This window comes from Poeciliopsis prolifica, unplaced genomic scaffold (genome assembly GCF_027474105.1).
Source record: "Poeciliopsis prolifica strain line A6 unplaced genomic scaffold, Auburn_PproV2 SCAFFOLD125, whole genome shotgun sequence".
Taxonomy (NCBI): domain Eukaryota; kingdom Metazoa; phylum Chordata; class Actinopteri; order Cyprinodontiformes; family Poeciliidae; genus Poeciliopsis; species Poeciliopsis prolifica.
In genome coordinates this window covers 539,736-557,500 of record NW_026562500.1, presented here as the reverse complement: position 1 = coordinate 557,500, position 17,765 = coordinate 539,736, and the positions used below count along the sequence as shown (strand labels likewise).

General features: G+C 44.9%; 2 protein-coding genes, 1 long non-coding RNA gene and 1 pseudogene across 3 annotated transcripts; 2 read left to right on the top strand and 2 right to left on the bottom strand.

Moving 5' to 3' along the window:
* LOC129355146 (uncharacterized) overlaps nt 1–587 on the bottom strand; it is a 13,550-nt pseudogene extending 12,963 nt beyond the window's left edge.
* Nucleotides 588–721: 134 nt separating this feature from the next.
* LOC129355120 (uncharacterized) lies at nt 722–6,800 on the top strand. Its single transcript, XR_008605237.1, has 3 exons — nt 722–809; nt 5,534–5,613; nt 6,621–6,800. It is a non-coding gene; the product is annotated as an uncharacterized LOC129355120 (long non-coding RNA).
* Nucleotides 6,801–10,894: 4,094 nt separating this feature from the next.
* Nucleotides 10,895–15,391, bottom strand: LOC129355135 (E3 ubiquitin-protein ligase makorin-2-like). The gene is made up of 10 exons (XM_055024687.1): nt 14,495–15,391; nt 13,445–13,573; nt 13,253–13,371; nt 12,438–12,569; nt 12,205–12,368; nt 11,939–12,004; nt 11,724–11,872; nt 11,458–11,568; nt 11,238–11,382; nt 10,895–11,164 (listed from the first exon to the last, which is right to left on the bottom strand). The coding sequence occupies exons 1-10, from the start codon at nt 14,518–14,520 to the stop codon at nt 11,006–11,008; spliced, it is 1,200 nt and encodes a 399-aa protein (XP_054880662.1). The 5' UTR covers nt 14,521–15,391; the 3' UTR covers nt 10,895–11,005.
* A 52-nt stretch (nt 15,392–15,443) lies between these two features.
* On the top strand, nt 15,444–17,114 carry LOC129355136 (MKRN2 opposite strand protein-like). Its single transcript, XM_055024688.1, has 4 exons — nt 15,444–16,032; nt 16,299–16,348; nt 16,475–16,643; nt 16,709–17,114. The coding sequence occupies exons 1-4, from the start codon at nt 15,830–15,832 to the stop codon at nt 16,950–16,952; spliced, it is 666 nt and encodes a 221-aa protein (XP_054880663.1). The 5' UTR covers nt 15,444–15,829; the 3' UTR covers nt 16,953–17,114.
* Nucleotides 17,115–17,765: the final 651 nt, after the last annotated feature.

Here is a 17,765-nt window from a genome sequence, read left to right as displayed (position 1 = left end):
TAATTTTCCAACTACATTTTTATTTTACATAATACATATTTTGTTTGCGAATTAAGTTTTAAGTTTGGAACTATTTATAGACGCATAAATAATATGGTGAAAATAAACCAAATTCTTGCCATTCAGTTTTTACAGTGTAACTTTCTAAACGCTAATTAACCATCGCGGCTGTTTCAGTATTTTTAGTTCGGCCTAATCTTCTGCAGACCGGAGGCGAGTTCCGGTGACCCGGTCCAATCTGACCTGGATCAGATCCCGTCCAAAGTTACGCAAAGTTCTGTTGACCGCTGAGGATCTGGGCTCTGATTGGTGGCTGAGGATCTTGGCTCTGATTGGTAGCTGAGGATCTGGGCTCTGATTGGTAGCTGAGGATCTGGGCTCTGATTGGTGGCTGAGGATCTTGGCTCTGATTGGTAGCTGAGGATCTGGGCTCTGATTGGTAGCTGAGGATCTGGGCTCTGATTGGTGGCTGAGGATTTGGGCTCTGATTGGCTGATCAAAATTGCTCCTATAGCAACCAACAAAGATCCATTCATGCGACTCAGGATGGGAGGAGAAACGGACCTGGAGTCCGTTTCTCCTCCCATCTGGGCTCTGATTGGTGGCTGAGGATCTGGGCTCTGATTGGTGGATCACTTTCAGCTCCTCTCTGTTCTGGTGTCGGCCCAGGCTGGGTCCAGTTTAATAGTATAACCGGAATCGTTTGATTGAGGAACACAGACTTGCACAGCGCCACCTGCTGTTTCTTCAGCACTAACAAAGAGTCCAGCTTCAGACAGACTGTGTTCTGGATTTCAGGTTCTAGTCCTGTAAGAAAAGACCCAACACGTCAGAAATACGATTGATTTCAGCTGCTACCTGATGGAGCAGCTTCCTGTTGCTTGCTACATGTAGTTACCTGTATCTTCCTGTAGTTACCTGTATCTTCCTGTAGTTACCTGTATCTTCCTGTAGTTACCTGTATCTTCCTGTAGTTACCTGTATCTTCCTGTAGTTACCTGTATCTTCCTGTAGTTACCTGTATCTTCCTGTAGTTACATGTATCTTCCTGTAGTTACCTGTATCTTCCTGTAGTTACCTGTATCTTCCTGTAGTTACATGAATCTTCCTGTAGTTACCTGTATCTTCCTGTAGTTACATGTATCTTCCTGTAGTTACATGTATCTTCCTGTAGTTACATGTATCTTCCTGTAGTTACATGTATCTTCCTGTAGTTACCTGTATCTTCCTGTAGTTACATGAATCTTCCTGTAGTTACCTGTATCTTCCTGTAGTTACCTGTATCTTCCTGTAGTTACATGAATCTTCCTGTAGTTACCTGTATCTTCCTGTAGTTACATGTATCTTCCTGTAGTTACATGTATCTTCCTGTAGTTACCTGTATCTTCCTGTAGTTACATGTATCTTCCTGTAGTTACATGAATCTTCCTGTAGTTACATGTATCTTCCTGTAGTTACCTGTATCTTCCTGTAGTTACGTGTATCTTCCTGTAGTTACATGTATCTTCCTGTAGTTACCTGTATCTTCCTGTAGTTACATGTATCTTCCTGTAGTTACCTGTATCTTCCTGTAGTTACCTGTATCTTCCTGTAGTTACCTGTATCTTCCTGTAGTTACATGTATCTTCCTGTAGTTACGTGTATCTTCCTGTAGTTACATGTATCTTCCTGTAGTTACCTGTATCTTCCTGTAGTTACCTGTATCTTCCTGTAGTTACATGTATCTTCCTGTAGTTACCTGTATCTTCCTGTAGTTTACCTGTATCTTCCTGTAGTTACATGTATCTTCCTGTAGTTACCTGTATCTTCCTGTAGTTACCTGTATCTTCCTGTAGTTACATGTATCTTCCTGTAGTTACCTGTATCTTCCTGTAGTTACCTGTATCTTCCTGTAGTTACCTGTATCTTCCTGTAGTTACCTGTTTCTTCCTGTAGTTACCTGTATCTTCCTGTAGTTACCTGTATCTTCCTGTAGTTACATGTATCTTCCTGTAGTTACATGTATCTTCCTGTAGTTACCTGTATCTTCCTGTAGTTACATGTATCTTCCTGTAGTTACCTGTATCTTCCTGTAGTACGTGTATCTTCCTGTAGTTACCTGTATCTTCCTGTAGTTACCTGTATCTTCCTGTAGTTACCTGTATCTTCCTGTAGTTACCTGTATCTTCCTTTAGTTACATGAATCTTCCTGTAGTTACATGTATCTTCCTGTAGTTACATGTATCTTCCTGTAGTTACCTGTATCTTCCTGTAGTTACATGAATCTTCCTGTAGTTACATGTATCTTCCTGTAGTTACATGTATCTTCCTGTAGTTACCTGTATCTTCCTTTAGTTACATGAATCTTCCTGTAGTTACATGTATCTTCCTGTAGTTACATGTATCTTCCAGTAGTTACATGTATCTTCCTGTAGTTACATGTATCTTCCTGTAGTTACATGTATCTTCCTGTAGTTCCATGTATCTTCCTGTAGTTACCTGTATCTTCCTGTAGTTACCTGTATCTTCCTGTAGTTACCTGTATCTTCCTGTAGTTACATGTATCTTCCTGTAGTTACCTGTATCTTCCTGTAGTTACTGTATCTTCCTGTAGTTACTTGTATCTTCCTGTAGTTACCTGTATCTTCCTGTAGTTACCTGTATCTTCCTGTAGTTACATGTATCTTCCTGTAGTTACATGTATCTTCCTGTAGTTACCTGTATTCCTGTAGTTACCTGTATCTTCCTGTAGTTACATGTATCTTCCTGTAGTTACATGTATCTTCCTGTAGTTACCTGTATCTTCCTGTAGTTAATGTATCTTCCTGTAGTTACCTGTATCTTCCTGTAGTTACATGTATCTTCTGTAGTTACATGTATCTTCCTGTAGTTACCTGTATCTTCCTGTAGTTCATGTATCTTCCTGTAGTTACCTGTATCTTCCTGTAGTTACCTGTATCTTCCTGTAGTTACATGTATCTTCCTGTAGTTACATGTATCTTCCTGTAGTTACCTGTATCTTCCTGTAGTTACCTGTATCTTCCTGTAGTTACATGTATCTTCCTGTAGTTACATGTATCTTCCTGTAGTTACCTGTATCTTCCTGTAGTTACCTGTATCTTCCTGTAGTTACCTGTATCTTCCTGTAGTTACCTGTATCTTCTGTAGTTACATGTATCTTCCTGTAGTTACCTGTATCTTCCTGTAGTTACCTGTATCTTCTGTAGTTACTTGTATCTTCCTGTAGTTACTTGTATCTTCCTGTAGTTACCTGTATCTTCCTGTAGTTACCTGTATCTTCCTGTAGTTACCTGTATCTTCCTGTAGTTACATGTATCTTCCTGTAGTTACCTGTATCTTCCTGTAGTTACCTGTATCTTCCTGTAGTTACATGTATCTTCCTGTAGTTACATGTATCTTCCTGTAGTTACCTGTATCTTCCTGTAGTTACATGTATCTTCCTGTAGTTACCTGTATCTTCCTGTAGTTACATGTATCTTCCTGTAGTTACATGTATCTTCCTGTAGTTACCTGTATCTTCCTGTAGTTCCATGTATCTTCCTGTAGTTACCTGTATCTTCCTGTAGTTACCTGTATCTTCCTGTAGTTACATGTATCTTCCTGTAGTTACATGTATCTTCCTGTAGTTACCTGTATCTTCCTGTAATTACCTGTATCTTCCTGTAGTTACATGTATCTTCCTGTAGTTACATGTATCTTCCTGTAGTTACCTGTATCTTCCTGTAGTTACCTGTATCTTCCTGTAGTTACCTGTATCTTCCTGTAGTTACCTGTATCTTCCTGTAGTTACATGTATCTTCCTGTAGTTACCTGTATCTTCCTGTAGTTACCTGTATCTTCCTGTAGTTACTTGTATCTTCCTGTAGTTACCTGTATCTTCCTGTAGTTACTGTATCTTCCTGTAGTTACATGTATCTTCCTGTAGTTACATGTATCTTCCTGTAGTTACCTGTATCTTCCTGTAGTTACCTGTATCTTCCTGTAGTTACCTGTATCTTCCTGTAGTTACTTGTATCTTCCTGTAGTTACATGTATCTTCCTGTAGTTACCTGTATCTTCCTGTAGTTACCTGTATCTTCCTGTAGTTACCTGTATCTTCCTGTAGTTACATGTATCTTCCTGTAGTTACATGTATCTTCCTGTAGTTACCTGTATCTTCCTGTAGTTACCTGTATCTTCCTGTAGTTACATGTATCTTCCTGTAGTTACCTGTATCTTCCTGTAGTTACCTGTATCTTCCTGTAGTTACCTGTATCTTCCTGTAGTTACATGAATCTTCCTGTAGTTACCTGTATCTTCCTGTAGTTACCTGTATCTTCCTGTAGTTACCTGTATCTTCCTGTAGTTACATGTATCTTCCTGTAGTTACATGTATCTTCCTGTAGTTACCTGTATCTTCCTGTAGTTACATGTATCTTCCTGTAGTTACCTGTATCTTCCTTTAGTTACATGTATCTTCCTGTAGTTACTGTATCTTCCTGTAGTTACATGTATCTTCTTGTAGTTACATGTATCTTCCTGTAGTTACCTGTATCTTCCTGTAGTTACATGTATCTTCCTGTAGTTACCTGTATCTTCCTGTAGTTACATGTATCTTCCTGTAGTTACATGTATCTTCCTGTAGTTACCTGTATCTTCCTGTAGTTACATGTATCTTCCTGTAGTTACCTGTATCTTCCTTTAGTTACATGTATCTTCCTGTAGTTACCTGTATCTTCCTGTAGTTACATGTATCTTCCTGTAGTTACATGTATCTTCCTGTAGTTACCTGTATCTTCCTGTAGTTACATGTATCTTCCTGTAGTTACCTGTATCTTCCTGTAGTTACATGTATCTTCTTGTAGTTACATGTATCTTCCTGTAGTTACCTGTATCTTCCTGTAGTTACATGTATCTTCCTGTAGTTACATGTATCTTCCTGTAGTTACATGTATCTTCCTGTAGTTACATGTATCTTCCTGTAGTTACATGTATCTTCCTGTAGTTACCTGTATCTTCCTGTAGTTACATGTATCTTCCTGTAGTTACATGTATCTTCCTGTAGTTACATGTATCTTCCTGTAGTTACCTGTATCTTCCTGTAGTTACATGTATCTTCCTGTAGTTACATGTATCTTCCTGTAGTTACATGTATCTTCCTGTAGTTACCTGTATCTTCCTGTAGTTACATGTATCTTCCTGTAGTTACATGTATCTTCCTGTAGTTACCTGTATCTTCCTGTAGTTACATGTATCTTCCTGTAGTTACATGTATCTTCCTGTAGTTACATGTATCTTCCTGTAGTTACCTGTATCTTCCTGTAGTTACATGTATCTTCCTGTAGTTACATGTATCTTCCTGTAGTTACATGTATCTTCCTGTAGTTACATGTATCTTCCTGTAGTTACATGTATCTTCCTGTAGTTACATGAATCTTCCTTTAGTTACATGAATCTTCCTGTAGTTACCTGTATTTCCTGACTCGGGCGTTTACCTGTATAAATCAGTCTGTTTTTCCTCTCTTTGACCTTTGACCCTGGAACATTCCTGCAGACCACTCCATGATCCCCAGCCGCTCCACCTCTGCTGTCAGCTGTTGGTTCCCTTGGCAACAACTGCTCCCAGCTGGACAGGTGCGTCGCTCCTCATACCTCACATATTTGGTCCGGGTCGAGTTTCTGAGCAGAGCGGCGGCCCAAGTTCTGCTACTGGAGCGCAGGCAGACTGGCGTCCTCTGCCGGTGGTTCTGCTACGGACGGCCCAGCAGAACCAGTAGAACCATAAATACCAGTAGAACAAAGCAGAGCCTTTAGGAAGCTGCTGGGTGGTTCTGATTGGTCCATGTAATCTGCGTTAGCCGGCGTTTCGTCCCTCTGAGCCACCAGAGAGCTTGGCTCTTAGGCTGCTGGTTTGAGTCCCAGTGGAGAACTGGGAGAACTGGGAGGCCGATGAAGAGCAACCAGAGAGTCAGACCCAAATCCAGCCACACGGTTTGGCCTGCAGCTAATGATTGTTTCAGTTAATCTGACGATTAATTGGCAGAATAATTGATTAATCGCCAAATCGATAGCTCATTCTGATAATTAATTGGATAAAAAATTGGCACTCCTGTTTTTTCTTTCAGTTTATTTGATACAGTATTAGAACTACAGAATTCATTTTCTTTTTTTATACAAGAAAATAAACATTAATGATGCAACATCACATTCCTTTGATTATTTGTAGCATCTGGAGCTAAAAAAAGTATTTTTAATATTATTATCTCAAAATCAATAGTGTAGAGTTGATCTGGTGATTAATATTTAGATTTTTTAAGTAATAATTGGTGCTTAATAAGAGATGATTTTACAGAAAATGACAACCCTGCCAGTGACAAGTTTTGAGTTGGATATATTTACCAATATTATTTTTTTCTCATTGTAAAATATTCATATATTTTTAGTTTTAGATAAATTACAGCTCTGTGTGTTGTGTCTTTATTATCTAGTTAACGATTAATCGATTACTAAACTAGTTGATGACTATCCCAATAATCAATTAGTCATAATTAACTGCTCTAGATATGTTTCAGAGAATGATGGGAAATATTGTCATTTTTTTGTCCTGTTTAACCAGCAGAACGTTGTATTCTTGCCCACAGAACCCAGACAGAACCGCGTTCGGGTCGGCCCAGATTCAGCTGACTTCATGCAGAAATAACCTGATTATGAGCTCCGTTCCAGCAGACTGGCCCTCAGATTCCTGATCCTGTAAGCAGCAGAAACTGACGGATCATTAATCAGATTCCTGCTCTGAGCCGAGATCCACCTGCAGAGCCAAAGTTCAGCGCTTTGTTCAGGTTCAGTATTTACTTAAAACTGGATCATGGAGGGTTTCAGAGCCGCTGGCTGGTTTTTATGGTAAACACACAGAGAATCTGGAGCAGCACTCACCTTCCCATAAGAAGCTCCCATTATTCCCAGCAGGAGCGACGCTCCTTCTCTGATCCTTCCTGATCTGCAGCCAGACAGACGGAGCGCTGGGTTCGGTTAGCCCACCAGCGAGTCAGGCGGACCACTGAACTTCATCCCAACCGGCAGCAGAGCAGAGATCAGCCGGACTGAGCAAGGAGAGAGTGAGGAGGAGGAGCAGCCACCTGTTCCTGTCTGACTCTCAGCTGTGAGGAGTTAAAGTGGGATTACGGTAATCCCAGCAGACAGGAAGCCAGAGAGCAGAAGGTTCCTCATATCTCCTCCAACCAAGATGGAGCCGGGATTCTTCATCCCAGCAGGTCCGAGTTTCCCTTCATCCACGGCTCTGGGATATACTGGAGGAACTGGGAGGCCAACTGGTTTCATCCAATGAAGGAGACGGGACGCCTGGAGGACCGGAGAGGAAACATGGAGCTGCACTGCAAAACCTAAATCTGACCAAGGATTTCTGTCTCAGAAATTTTTCAACTTCAAAAATCTTATTGCCTTTTAAATCAGACAAAACTAACTTACAGAAAGTAAGTTTCACTTTGCTTGTTCTAATAATATTGATGAGAAAGTTGTAGTTCCTCTAGCAGATTATTTCAATGTTTTCAGCAATATTTTATCAATCCTAAAAACACACTAAAACTTTCCATGTATTTGGTCTTATTTCACATGTACTAAAATATCTGTACTAAAAACTAGACCATACATACTTGGTTAAATGTTGTGTTTTTGCAGTGTACCTGCTCAGACCTTCAGCACTGCAAAAACACTCAAAATGTAACTTAAAAAATGAAGATCTCGTCCATCCATCCCTTTTCCCAGTGGGGTCTGGAGGAGCTGCTGCCGCTCAGGTATCGAGAGGCCAGCCTGTTGCAGGGCAATTATGGTCTAGTTTCTAAAGCAAAGAATTTTGTACACTTGAAATTAGACAAAAGAAAGTGACTGAGCAACTGTTTTCAGTTAATAATTCTTTGTTCCACCTGCAGATTGTTCAGCTGAAAACCTGGGAAATGTCTTGTAAGTGAAATAACACGCCCTTTTCATCAGTATTAAGGAATTATTGACACAAAACGAGCTAAATGGGTCTGAACTTTATCTCCACGGCAACAGCGGTTTGAATCAGAGGCGACCTGCAGACACCTGGAGCCTCTGCAGCCAATCACAGGGCAGCGGGATGAAATCACCTGGTGTCGCTCCAGGTCAACATGAAAAACAGCCATCAAGCTTTTTCCAGCTGGTGGAACCAGCTGCAGCGCAAGCACAAGGTGACAGTGGAGAAAAACAACTATTATACCTGGGAGAAGCTCCCAGCAGAACCAGAACCAGACTGGTTTCAGAACTTTGTTTTGTGTGTTTTGGCATTTCTCACCTTGTGAGTAAACTCTGCTGCTTCCTGGCCCAGGAATCAAATGCTGTTTGGGTTATGATCCGCTGCAGCGCATCATGTCCAAACTTTTCATTGCACCGAGTCAAACATTTTTATTTTACCTCCTCAACAACAAAATCCAGTACTTTAAACAAACGCAATAATCATATTTGTTGCTTGAAAAGGATAAATTATTGTAGATCCAAAACTTATTGCCTTGTTTAAACAACCGAAATGGAGTCTAGTCAATTCTGACCAGCAGAATCAGGATTTAGGTCACTCTTTCTTTGGAACTAGATTTGGGTGCAGCAACGTTCTCTTTTGAATAAAAGTCACAGCATGGACCAGGTCTGTGCAAGAGACTGTGAAAAGCCTGATTATTTAAAGACAAAAACCTTGTGTTGTAGCAAAATGTTTATTGTATAATTAATTCAGTAAAAATGTTTGATCAAATTCGTATCATTGACCCACTACAGCCCCGGCGCCACACTTTGGACACCCTGGTTTAGGGTCGGGTTGTAAAAAAGAACGAAAATCGAACGGAAGTAAACGTGTTAATTTTGATTAATTAATTTAATGAATCACTTTAATTTTTTCGTGTACGGAAGTTCCAGCTGGAACCTTTGTGTTCATCCGTTTCTATATGTCTGTAAATTTGATGCACATCCACTAACAACCAGCATCGTCCCTCGGGGGTCATTTCTGCTTTTGACCCCTCATCCTACCCAGCTAATGCTAATGTTAGCGTCCTCACATTTCCAAAGAAGCTGCAGGAATGATCAGGGCTTCCAAAAACAAAATATCACCAAGTATTTCTGTAGATTAAACAAAAAAATAAGACAAAACAAACTTACAGTAACTTTTCATCAGGATATCGATAAAAAAGGACTAATTCCAATTATAAATTATTTCACTCTATAAGTGAAATAATCATCCAGTAGAACAAGTTCTTTTTGTGAGATTTTGAGTTTTTGCTCCAATCTGGTGGCTGAAGAACCAGAACAGAATAAAAAATATAAATATTTGATGCAGTTCATGTCTAGTTACGCAATAATTTAACAGCAAATGATTTTTTAATTGAAGATGAATAAATGTGACCATTAATTAGACCCTGAAAATAAATTGATCAAAAATTTTTGTCTTGTCCGACCATCAGTAGACAAACGCGCACGAATGTGTGTGTGAATGTGTGTGTGTGTAAATGTGTGTGTGTGTGTAAATGTGTGTGTGTAAATGTGTGTGTAAATGTGTGTGTGTGTGTAAATGTGTGTGTAAATGTGTGTGTAAATGTGTGTGTGTGTAAATGTGTGTGTAAATGTGTGTGTAAATGTGTGTGTGTAAATGTGTGTGTGTGTGTGTAAATGTGTGTGTGTAAATGTGTGTATGTGTGTGTAAATGTGTGTGTGTGTGTAAATGTGTGTGTAAATGTGTGTGTGAATGTGTGTGTGTAAATGTGTGTGTGAATGTGTGTGTAAATGTGTGTGTAAGTGTGTGTGTGTGTAAATGTGTGTGTAAGTGTGTGTGTGTAAATGTGTGTGTGTGAATGTGTGTGTGTGTGTAAATGTGTGTGTGTAAATGTGTGTGTGTGTGTAAGTGTGTGTGTGTAAATGTGTGTGTGAATGTGTGTGTGTGTAAATGTGTGTAAGTGTGTGTGTGTAAATGTGTGTGTGTGTGAATGTGTGTGTGTGTAAATGTGTGTGTGTAAATGTGTGTGTGTGTAAATGTGTGTAAATGTGTGTGTGAATGTGTGTGAATGTGTGTGTGTGTAAATGTGTGTGTGTGTGTGAATGTGTGTGTAAGTGTGTGTGTGTAAATGTGTGTGTGTGTGAATGTGTGTGTGTGTGTAAATGTGTGTGTGTGTGTGTGTGTGTGTAAATGTGTGTGTGTGTGTGTAAATGTGTGTGTGTGTGTAAATGTGTGTATGTGTGTGTAAATGTGTGTGTGTGTGTGTAAATGTGTGTGTGTAAGTGTGTGTAAATGTGTGTGTGAATGTGTGTGTAAATGTGTGTGTGTAAGTGTGTGTGTGTAAATGTGTGTGTGTGTAAATGTGTGTGTAAGTGTGTGTGTGTGTAAATGTGTGTGTGAATGTGTGTGTGTGTAAATGTGTGTGTGTGTAAATGTGTGTGTGTGTGTAAGTGTGTGTGTAAATGTGTGTGTGAATGTGTGTGTGTAAATGTGTGTGTAAGTGTGTGTGTGTAAATGTGTGTGTGTGTGAATGTGTGTGTGTGTAAATGTGTGTGTAAGTGTGTGTGTGTAAATGTGTGTGTGAATGTGTGTGTGTGTAAATGTGTGTGTGTAAGTGTGTGTGTAAATGTGTGTGTGTGTGTGAATGTGTGTGTGTGTGTAAATGTGTGTGTGTATGTGTGTGTGTGTGTAAATGTGTGTGAATGTGTGTGTAAATGTGTGTGAATGTGTGTGTGTGAATGTGTGTGTGAATGTGTGTGTAAATGTGTGTGAATGTGTGTGTGAATGTGTGTGAATGTGTGTGTGTGAATGTGTGTGTAAATGTGAATGTGTGTGTGAATGTGTGTGTGTGTAAATGTGTGTAAATGTGTGTGTAAATGTGTGTGTAAATCAACTCCAAACAGCTTCAGTTTTAAACCGTCTCTATTTACTTTATACATCAGAAATAAATATTCGCCTCATCAGCCTCCAGTCAGGACCAACATGGCTGCCGGTTGCCATGGAGACGGCAGGCGCCTACTCCCCGGGGTTGGGCGGTGCTTCGGCTTCCTCTGCGCTTGGACCCGACATCTGCATGAAGAGCTGGCGCAGCTCAGTGATGTCATCATCCAGCGGCGGCGCGGCGCGCTGCTCGCGCTCCTCGATGAAGTCCCAGAGCCGGACCCTGTTCATGAACTGGACACACAGAACCGGGTCAGAACCACAGGCAGCGCGGGGCCGGGGGGTCAGGGCGGTACTGGGTTCTGACCCGGACGTTTCCCTCGGAGCTCAGCTGCTTCCGGGGCCGGTCCGGTTCCGGTCGGGTTCCGTCCGGGTAGGCGTGGAGGTACAGGCAGTTTCCCCCAAAGGGACAGGAGCCGCGGCCCTGGTCGAAGTATTTACAGGCCTTCTTACTGCAGACACAGAGGAGTCAGGCGCACACTCTGATTGGCCAACAGCCGGGGGGCGGGGCCTACACAGGAAGTTACCTCACGCCCGACTTGAAGAGCTCGATCAGCTGATCCTTCTCTTCCTGGTCCTCGACCCAATAGACAGATGGGATGACGAACTCCGAGATGATCCGACACTCCGGACAGGACCTGGAGGGAGAACCGGATCGGAACCGGTGACGGAGAACCGGATCAGACCGGATCGGAACCGGTGACGGAGAACCGGATCAGACCGGGTCGGAACCCTCATCTCTTCCTATTTTCCCTGGTTCTTGTCTCCGGTACCAGAACCGGGCCAGACTCACTTGATGATCTTGTTGCAGAAGTTGCTGGTTCCACGCCACTGGCGGATGCAGCTGAGGCAGAAGGTGTGGCAGCAGGAGGACAGGATGCCGAACCGCCGCTCCGACGGCGCCGCCTTCTGGACCACCACCTCCATGCAGATGGAGCACACCTGCACAGGTACGGATGTCAGGATGCTGTCGTCACGGCAACCGGCACAGAGACGCGCCTCACCCACCTTGTTCTGGCTCAGCTGGGCGGCGAACGCCTTCTCCATGTCGGCCTCGAAGGCCAGCAAGCACACCTGGAGAGAGACTGGGTCAGGCACCGGGACCGACCGGCACCGGTGTCCGAAGGGTGCCGGGTCCGACCGGGACCGGGTCTGACCGGCACCGGGACCCAGTGGGACCCGGCACCGGGTCCGACCGGCACCGGGACCCGGCACCGGGTCTGACCGGCACCGGGACCCACTGGGACCCGGTGCCGGTCGGACCCGGGTCTCACCTTCTCGTGCGCGCTCCTCTGCTCCGGGTCGTGGGGGTGGAGAACTTGTAACCGACACACCTCACACAGGTCGCCATGGAGATACGGGCAGCTGTCGCCATAGAAACAGTGTCCCCTGGCGGCATATGGACAAAGCTGATAGGCTCCGCCCACCGCGTGTGGCTCTGCAGGTAGAAGGACAGGTAAACAGGAAGTTGTCATCGGCCAATCGGATGGCTCCGTTCGGGACCCACCTGGTTCTGGAGCCGACCCGTCCAGCCCGGTTCTGATGGCTTCCACATAGGACTGCGGAGCGGCCGCCGCCTCCGGGACCGCCGGGGTCGGACCGTCTGTCAGGCCGCCAAAGGTCCGGTCGCCGCACAGTGCTGAGGAACGGGAAGGGGCGGAGTCACACACCGAACAGCACACCTGGACTCACCTGTCCAACACCTGGACCCGACCCGCAAGCAAACCCACAGTACCAGCAGAACCCAGGAGTTACCAGATTATTGGGTTCTGGAGATCTGATTTGTGTTCAGGTTGATTTTTTTCCACCAATGGGCTCCTGGGTTTCCACTTTTCAGAGTGATGTCATCACCCAGGGCGGCCATCTTGTCTGACAGCTTCTGTCTATTTGGGTTCAGGTAAACTCTACAGTCAGGAGTTTAATTTTATTATAAACAAGAAAGCAGTCGTAATTTTAGGAGGATAATATCTTAATTTTATGCAAACACAAAAAGTTTACAATTAAAATGATGAATGTTGAGCATCTTATGAAGTTAATCTTTGGTATCAGTTTTACAGATTAAACTTAATAAACACGTCAGCATCAGATTATTGTCAGTAGCTGAACTTTGAGTCGATCGGTCAAACTGACTATTTCAGAGAATGATGAACTCAGAAGATCTTCTCTAAAGAAACTTTTTTCTCATTAAATCAACTTTTCAAAATTATTTTCTGTCATTTGACATTTCTTTTTTGGAAAAGAAAGTGAGAAAAAAATAAATTAAAATTCGGTCAGGTATGAAAAAATCAATTTTTACCTGCAGCAGCTCAGGTGAGTCCTTACCTCTGTCCTTCAGGACCAAAGGCTTCTTCCCTTCACCTCTGACCCCTCTGCCTGCACCTGCTGGGTCCGCTGAAGCTCCGCCGCCTGCTCCTCTCATTGAATGTTTCACATGATCATACCTGGACACACAGCACACCTGTCATGTACCTGGAAGGTTAGACAGGTCAGCTGTCAGGGGCAGGTGCGGCTCACCTGCAGCGCTCCCCGTAGGCGCAGGTTCCCCTCTGGTAGTACTTGCAGATGGTGGAGGGTTTGCTGTTGTTCAGGTCATGAGAGAACAGGCAGTTGCTGCCCTCCCTGCAGACTCCATGGAGGAAATACCTGCAATACACCTGGACACGTGACTCACCTGGCAGTCACCTGTTCAGTCCACTCAGGTTCGTTCAGAGCTTTGCTAGAGTGGGTCATTTAAAACGGCAGTATGTGGCTTTTATAAAACATTTTTTACACATTTGTTTCAACCATGTTGTGGCAGGAGACACAATCTGTAAAACAAAATGAGTTCCTCTGCTTCCTCCCAGTAGCAGTCTGTGGTACAGTAAGTCTGAAAGAGCCTCTGACTGAAGATACTCTGCGTTTGCAAGAGTCTCATGAAGACGATGGTCACTTTCTTGATTTTATGAAGAATAATATCCCCAACTTGCTGTGCTGCAGCTAGCATATGAATGCTCAAGCTAGTAGCCTTTCCTGTGACTGTAAATCGTTTCTGCACCATCGGAACATTTAGCAACAGGTACATGAGGTGATTGACTGCACTAAGTCCCTCCTCTTGGCTCTGATTGGTTGTTTTGGGTTGGTAGCTCAGTAGCTTTAGCCTGCTGGATAGTCCAGAACCAGAACTTTCTCTGACAAACCTAACATCTCCGATCCGGAGTTCTGGAGAATTTAACCGGTTCCGATATGATTTAATTGGACAGCAGAGGTTCGGACGGAACTCGACCTTTTGCAGTCGTTCTAACTGGACCGAAGCGGGTAGGTAGAGCAACCGGATCGGAACCAGACGCAAGCAGCGATGTTCTGCCCGAAACGACAGTTTCCATGGTAACGGCAGGACTCGAGCAGCTCACTGATCAATCGGCTGATCAGGTGAATAGCTGCGCATGCTCACACAGGTAAGCATACCCAGCGGCGGAGCTAGAGGCTAAAAACATTAGCTTTACGGCAGCGCGTGCGCAGTGACGGTCCTGAGCCGGTGGGACAGGCAGCTGAGGGACGGAGACACAGCAAAGAGCGCGCGCTCACCTGCAGGTCACCTGTCTGGTGCTCATCTTCTTCGTCGTGGTCTGCGTTCAGCTGCCGGAAGTGTGCTGCTGGTGCTCCGCTCTAAGAGCTCCGGCTGTGAGCAGCAGAAGGAGGAACGTTCCTGCAGCTGCGGAAAACAGCGCCATCCTGCGAAGGTTCTGGCCCGGTTCTGATCCCTTGGACTCATGTTATTCTGCTGTGATTTTAACGACCCAAACAGGAGCTCTTTGGTTCTAGTCTGACCCAGTGTGGATTACTAGTCCTGGTTCTGTCTCAGCAGCCCAGGGAGGTTCGGTTTCGGGTTGAATGTTTTGTGCTCTCACCTGGCGGACTTTCACCTGTTGAGGTTTAGGATTACTGATTTGTATTCCTGGAGGTTCTGGTTCCGGCTCTGGTTTGTGTTTCAGGTCAGAGGCTGTTAATTCTGTTCCAGGCTCTAGTTGTACTACCTCCATGCAGAAAAGCCCCAGGCTGGGGTTCCAACCCAGGACCTCTATACTCCCTCCTGAGGCACCATGGAGGAACCTCCAAGGTTCCTCAAATTCAAGTACACCAGGGACCCTCATGAACACCTGATGAACCCCCTGACAAATCCCCCCAAAGTCCCTGAGGAACCGCTGGGTTCATCAAGGTTCATCAAGGTTCATCAGCCACCTGACAAACCAAACCCTTCAGGAACTCACTAGTCTTTCCTGTTCCTGGACTTCCAGGAGATTTACCTGAAGATCTGAGCCTCCTGTGAATCGGATCTCTGGAATTGGGCTCAGGGTATTTCCTGGAGCCAGCTCAGGTTGGCCAGTTCACCTACAGACAGGATAATTTCACCTGCTCCTTTGAGATGACGAATGGCTGAAGAGGAAAGTGTGACATTTGACCCCAGGTCTGTGTCACTCACCTGAGCTCACTGATCAGATCACCGTCTGACAGGTGAGATGGAAAACATTCAGTGAGCCAATCAGGAGGCAGCTCCTGGAAGCTTCCTGTTTCAGGTTTCAAGTCAGAATGTTTCTGCTGGTTTGGGTCAGAACCAGAACACCCGACCAGTCTTCAGACATCGGACTGGAAAGCTGAACATGTCCTGCTCTGCCCATGTTTCCATGGCACCAATGCAGACACAGTCCAGAGGTCACCTGCTCAGACTGACTCACCTCCAGGTGAAACAGGTCACATGACCACCTGCCTGACACCAGAACACCTGATTGGCTGGAGCCAGGCTCTGTGATGTCGTCTGATAGGCTGTAACCAGGCAACAGGAGGAGGTGGGGAGAAGAGGGTAAAGAGAGGAGGAAGAAGAGGAAGAGGAGTGGGACAGACTGCCGAGCAGCTGAGGAGGAGATGGAGCAAAGCGTCATCCACCTGAGCCACTGCCAGAAGGAGATCTTCTGCTTCTCGGTGCCTGAGGTGTGTCCGAGCTGCGGGGAGGAGCTGAAGGGCCGCAGATTGCAGGAGGCGCCGGTGAGCCTGCCGTCCCCCTTCACCGACGGACACAAGACCTCCTGCTGCCTGCTGGTTGCTCCTGCGCACAACAACCAGGACAGGTAACGGCACAGCTGCACAGGTGCACCCAGGTTAGTGTGCGGAAAACATTCAGCCAACAGCTGTGAGAACCCAGTAGAACCAGGATCAATCTGGATTGGTGGGTGATGAGGTTTTCTGTTAGTGCTGGTCTGGAACACCAGAGCTCTTTACCTGGAAACCTTACATCCTGCAGTATCAGCTACCTGCAGGTGACTGGTTTCCAGGTCAGGAAACCAGTTTGGAGTACCACACCAGTCTGACCAGGGTGTCCTCCTCTGTCCCTTAGAGACTTTACTGGGACATCAGACCTGCACACTGGCATCTCCAACACTAAAGGTATGAGCCAGGTGAGGACATAAGTCCTCACCTGGACCGGTGTCCAGGTGAGGAGGTCTACAGGTCACCCGGATGATGTCACCGCTCTGTCTCACCTGACTCTGTCTCACCTGTATATTTATCCAGGTGTTGTTTATAACTACACTCAGGAAGGTGTGCGGCGAGATCAGAGTGGGTGGAGCCGCTGTATCAGCATCCCCCTGGTCCGACCCGACATGTTCCACCTGCTGGCTCAGTGGGACCAGTACCTGGAGACGTTCTCTGAGGGACCCGCATGGGACCCAGTGTGGCAGAAGTAGGTTCCACACAAAGCCCCTGTCTCACTACCTGTCCTCTCTGACTCACCTGTCGGTCTCTCAGGTTCCATGAGGAAGACCACAACTGCTTCAGCTTCTGCCTCCAGTTCCTGAACGGCATCCTGGCCATGGAGGGTCGCGGCGCTCTGAGCCGGGACGACTTCACCCGCTGCTTCATCCTGCCGAGGATGAGGAGGGTGTCAAAGTACACCACGCTGATCCGGCACCTGCAGGAACACCAGTACTACCTGGCAGACAGACAGGAGACACTGGGAGACAGGCAGGAAGAGTCGGACACCACCAGTTAAACCAGTCTAACCACAGTTAAACCAATCACACTACCAGTTAAACCCAGTATTGTTGAAGCTACAACAGTTGAAACAGCAGCTCTAGTTAAATCAGTGGAACCAGTTGGTCCATTTTGGAGTGACATGAATGTTTATTTATTGTTTGTAAATAAAGGTGAATATTTTCATAAACCATAATGGAGCTTCAGATCTCTGTGTTTTGGATGAAGCATCTAATGTTGGAAATCTTTCCACCAATCGGGAAGAGGCTGAGGTTAAAGGAGGAGTTGGTTCCAGGACTGGTTCTGATCTTGGAGTACGACACCAGTCTGACCAGCGTGTCCTCCTCTGTCCCTTAGAGACTTTACTGGGACATCAGACCTGCAAACGGGCTATTTGGTACTGTTAAAAAAGTACTAAATAGCCCGTTTGCATCTGCAGAGCAGGATTCTTGTGGCTCGGTCCGGGCCGGTCTGCAGGGTTCTGGGCCTGTCGGTACCGTCAGACTCAGATGTAATGTTCAGCTTTATACAAGTTCTGGTCGGTAAAGTCCAAAAGGTTCTGATTACATGTGAAAATTTTTTTTAGATTTTATCATTTTGAGCTTCATTTTTTTTTCTTCTTTACAAACTGGGTTTGTGGATTGTAGAAGAAGTGTTGTTCTTCATGGCAATTACAGATCATTGAGCTGAGCTTTATTGATTTCTGCTAAATAAGGACGAAGGGAAACCGTTTCGGGTTCCATCCTGGGGAACAGAACCGAAACCATAACCACCCCAAACCCTGGATGCAGAAGCAGCTGGAGGAAAAGTTCCGATTAACGTTCTTGAGAGG

Bases quoted from the DNA above. Each gene is read 5' to 3' on its own strand.
- LOC129355136 (XM_055024688.1), top strand. From the start codon at position 15,830: ATGGAGCAAAGCGTCATCCACCTGAGCCACTGCCAGAAGGAGATCTTC. The intron at 16,033-16,298 runs GTAACGGCACAG...TCTGTCCCTTAG, and splicing joins GCGCACAACAACCAGGACAG to AGACTTTACTGGGACATCAG. The intron at 16,349-16,474 runs GTATGAGCCAGG...ATATTTATCCAG, and splicing joins TGGCATCTCCAACACTAAAG to GTGTTGTTTATAACTACACT.
- LOC129355135 (XM_055024687.1), bottom strand. From the start codon at position 14,520: ATGAGCACCAGACAGGTGACCTGCAG. The intron at 12,369-12,437 runs GTGGGTCCCGAA...TTCTACCTGCAG, and splicing joins CGGGTCGGCTCCAGAACCAG to AGCCACACGCGGTGGGCGGA. The intron at 11,383-11,457 runs GTAACTTCCTGT...CTGTGTCTGCAG, and splicing joins CTCTTCAAGTCGGGCGTGAG to TAAGAAGGCCTGTAAATACT.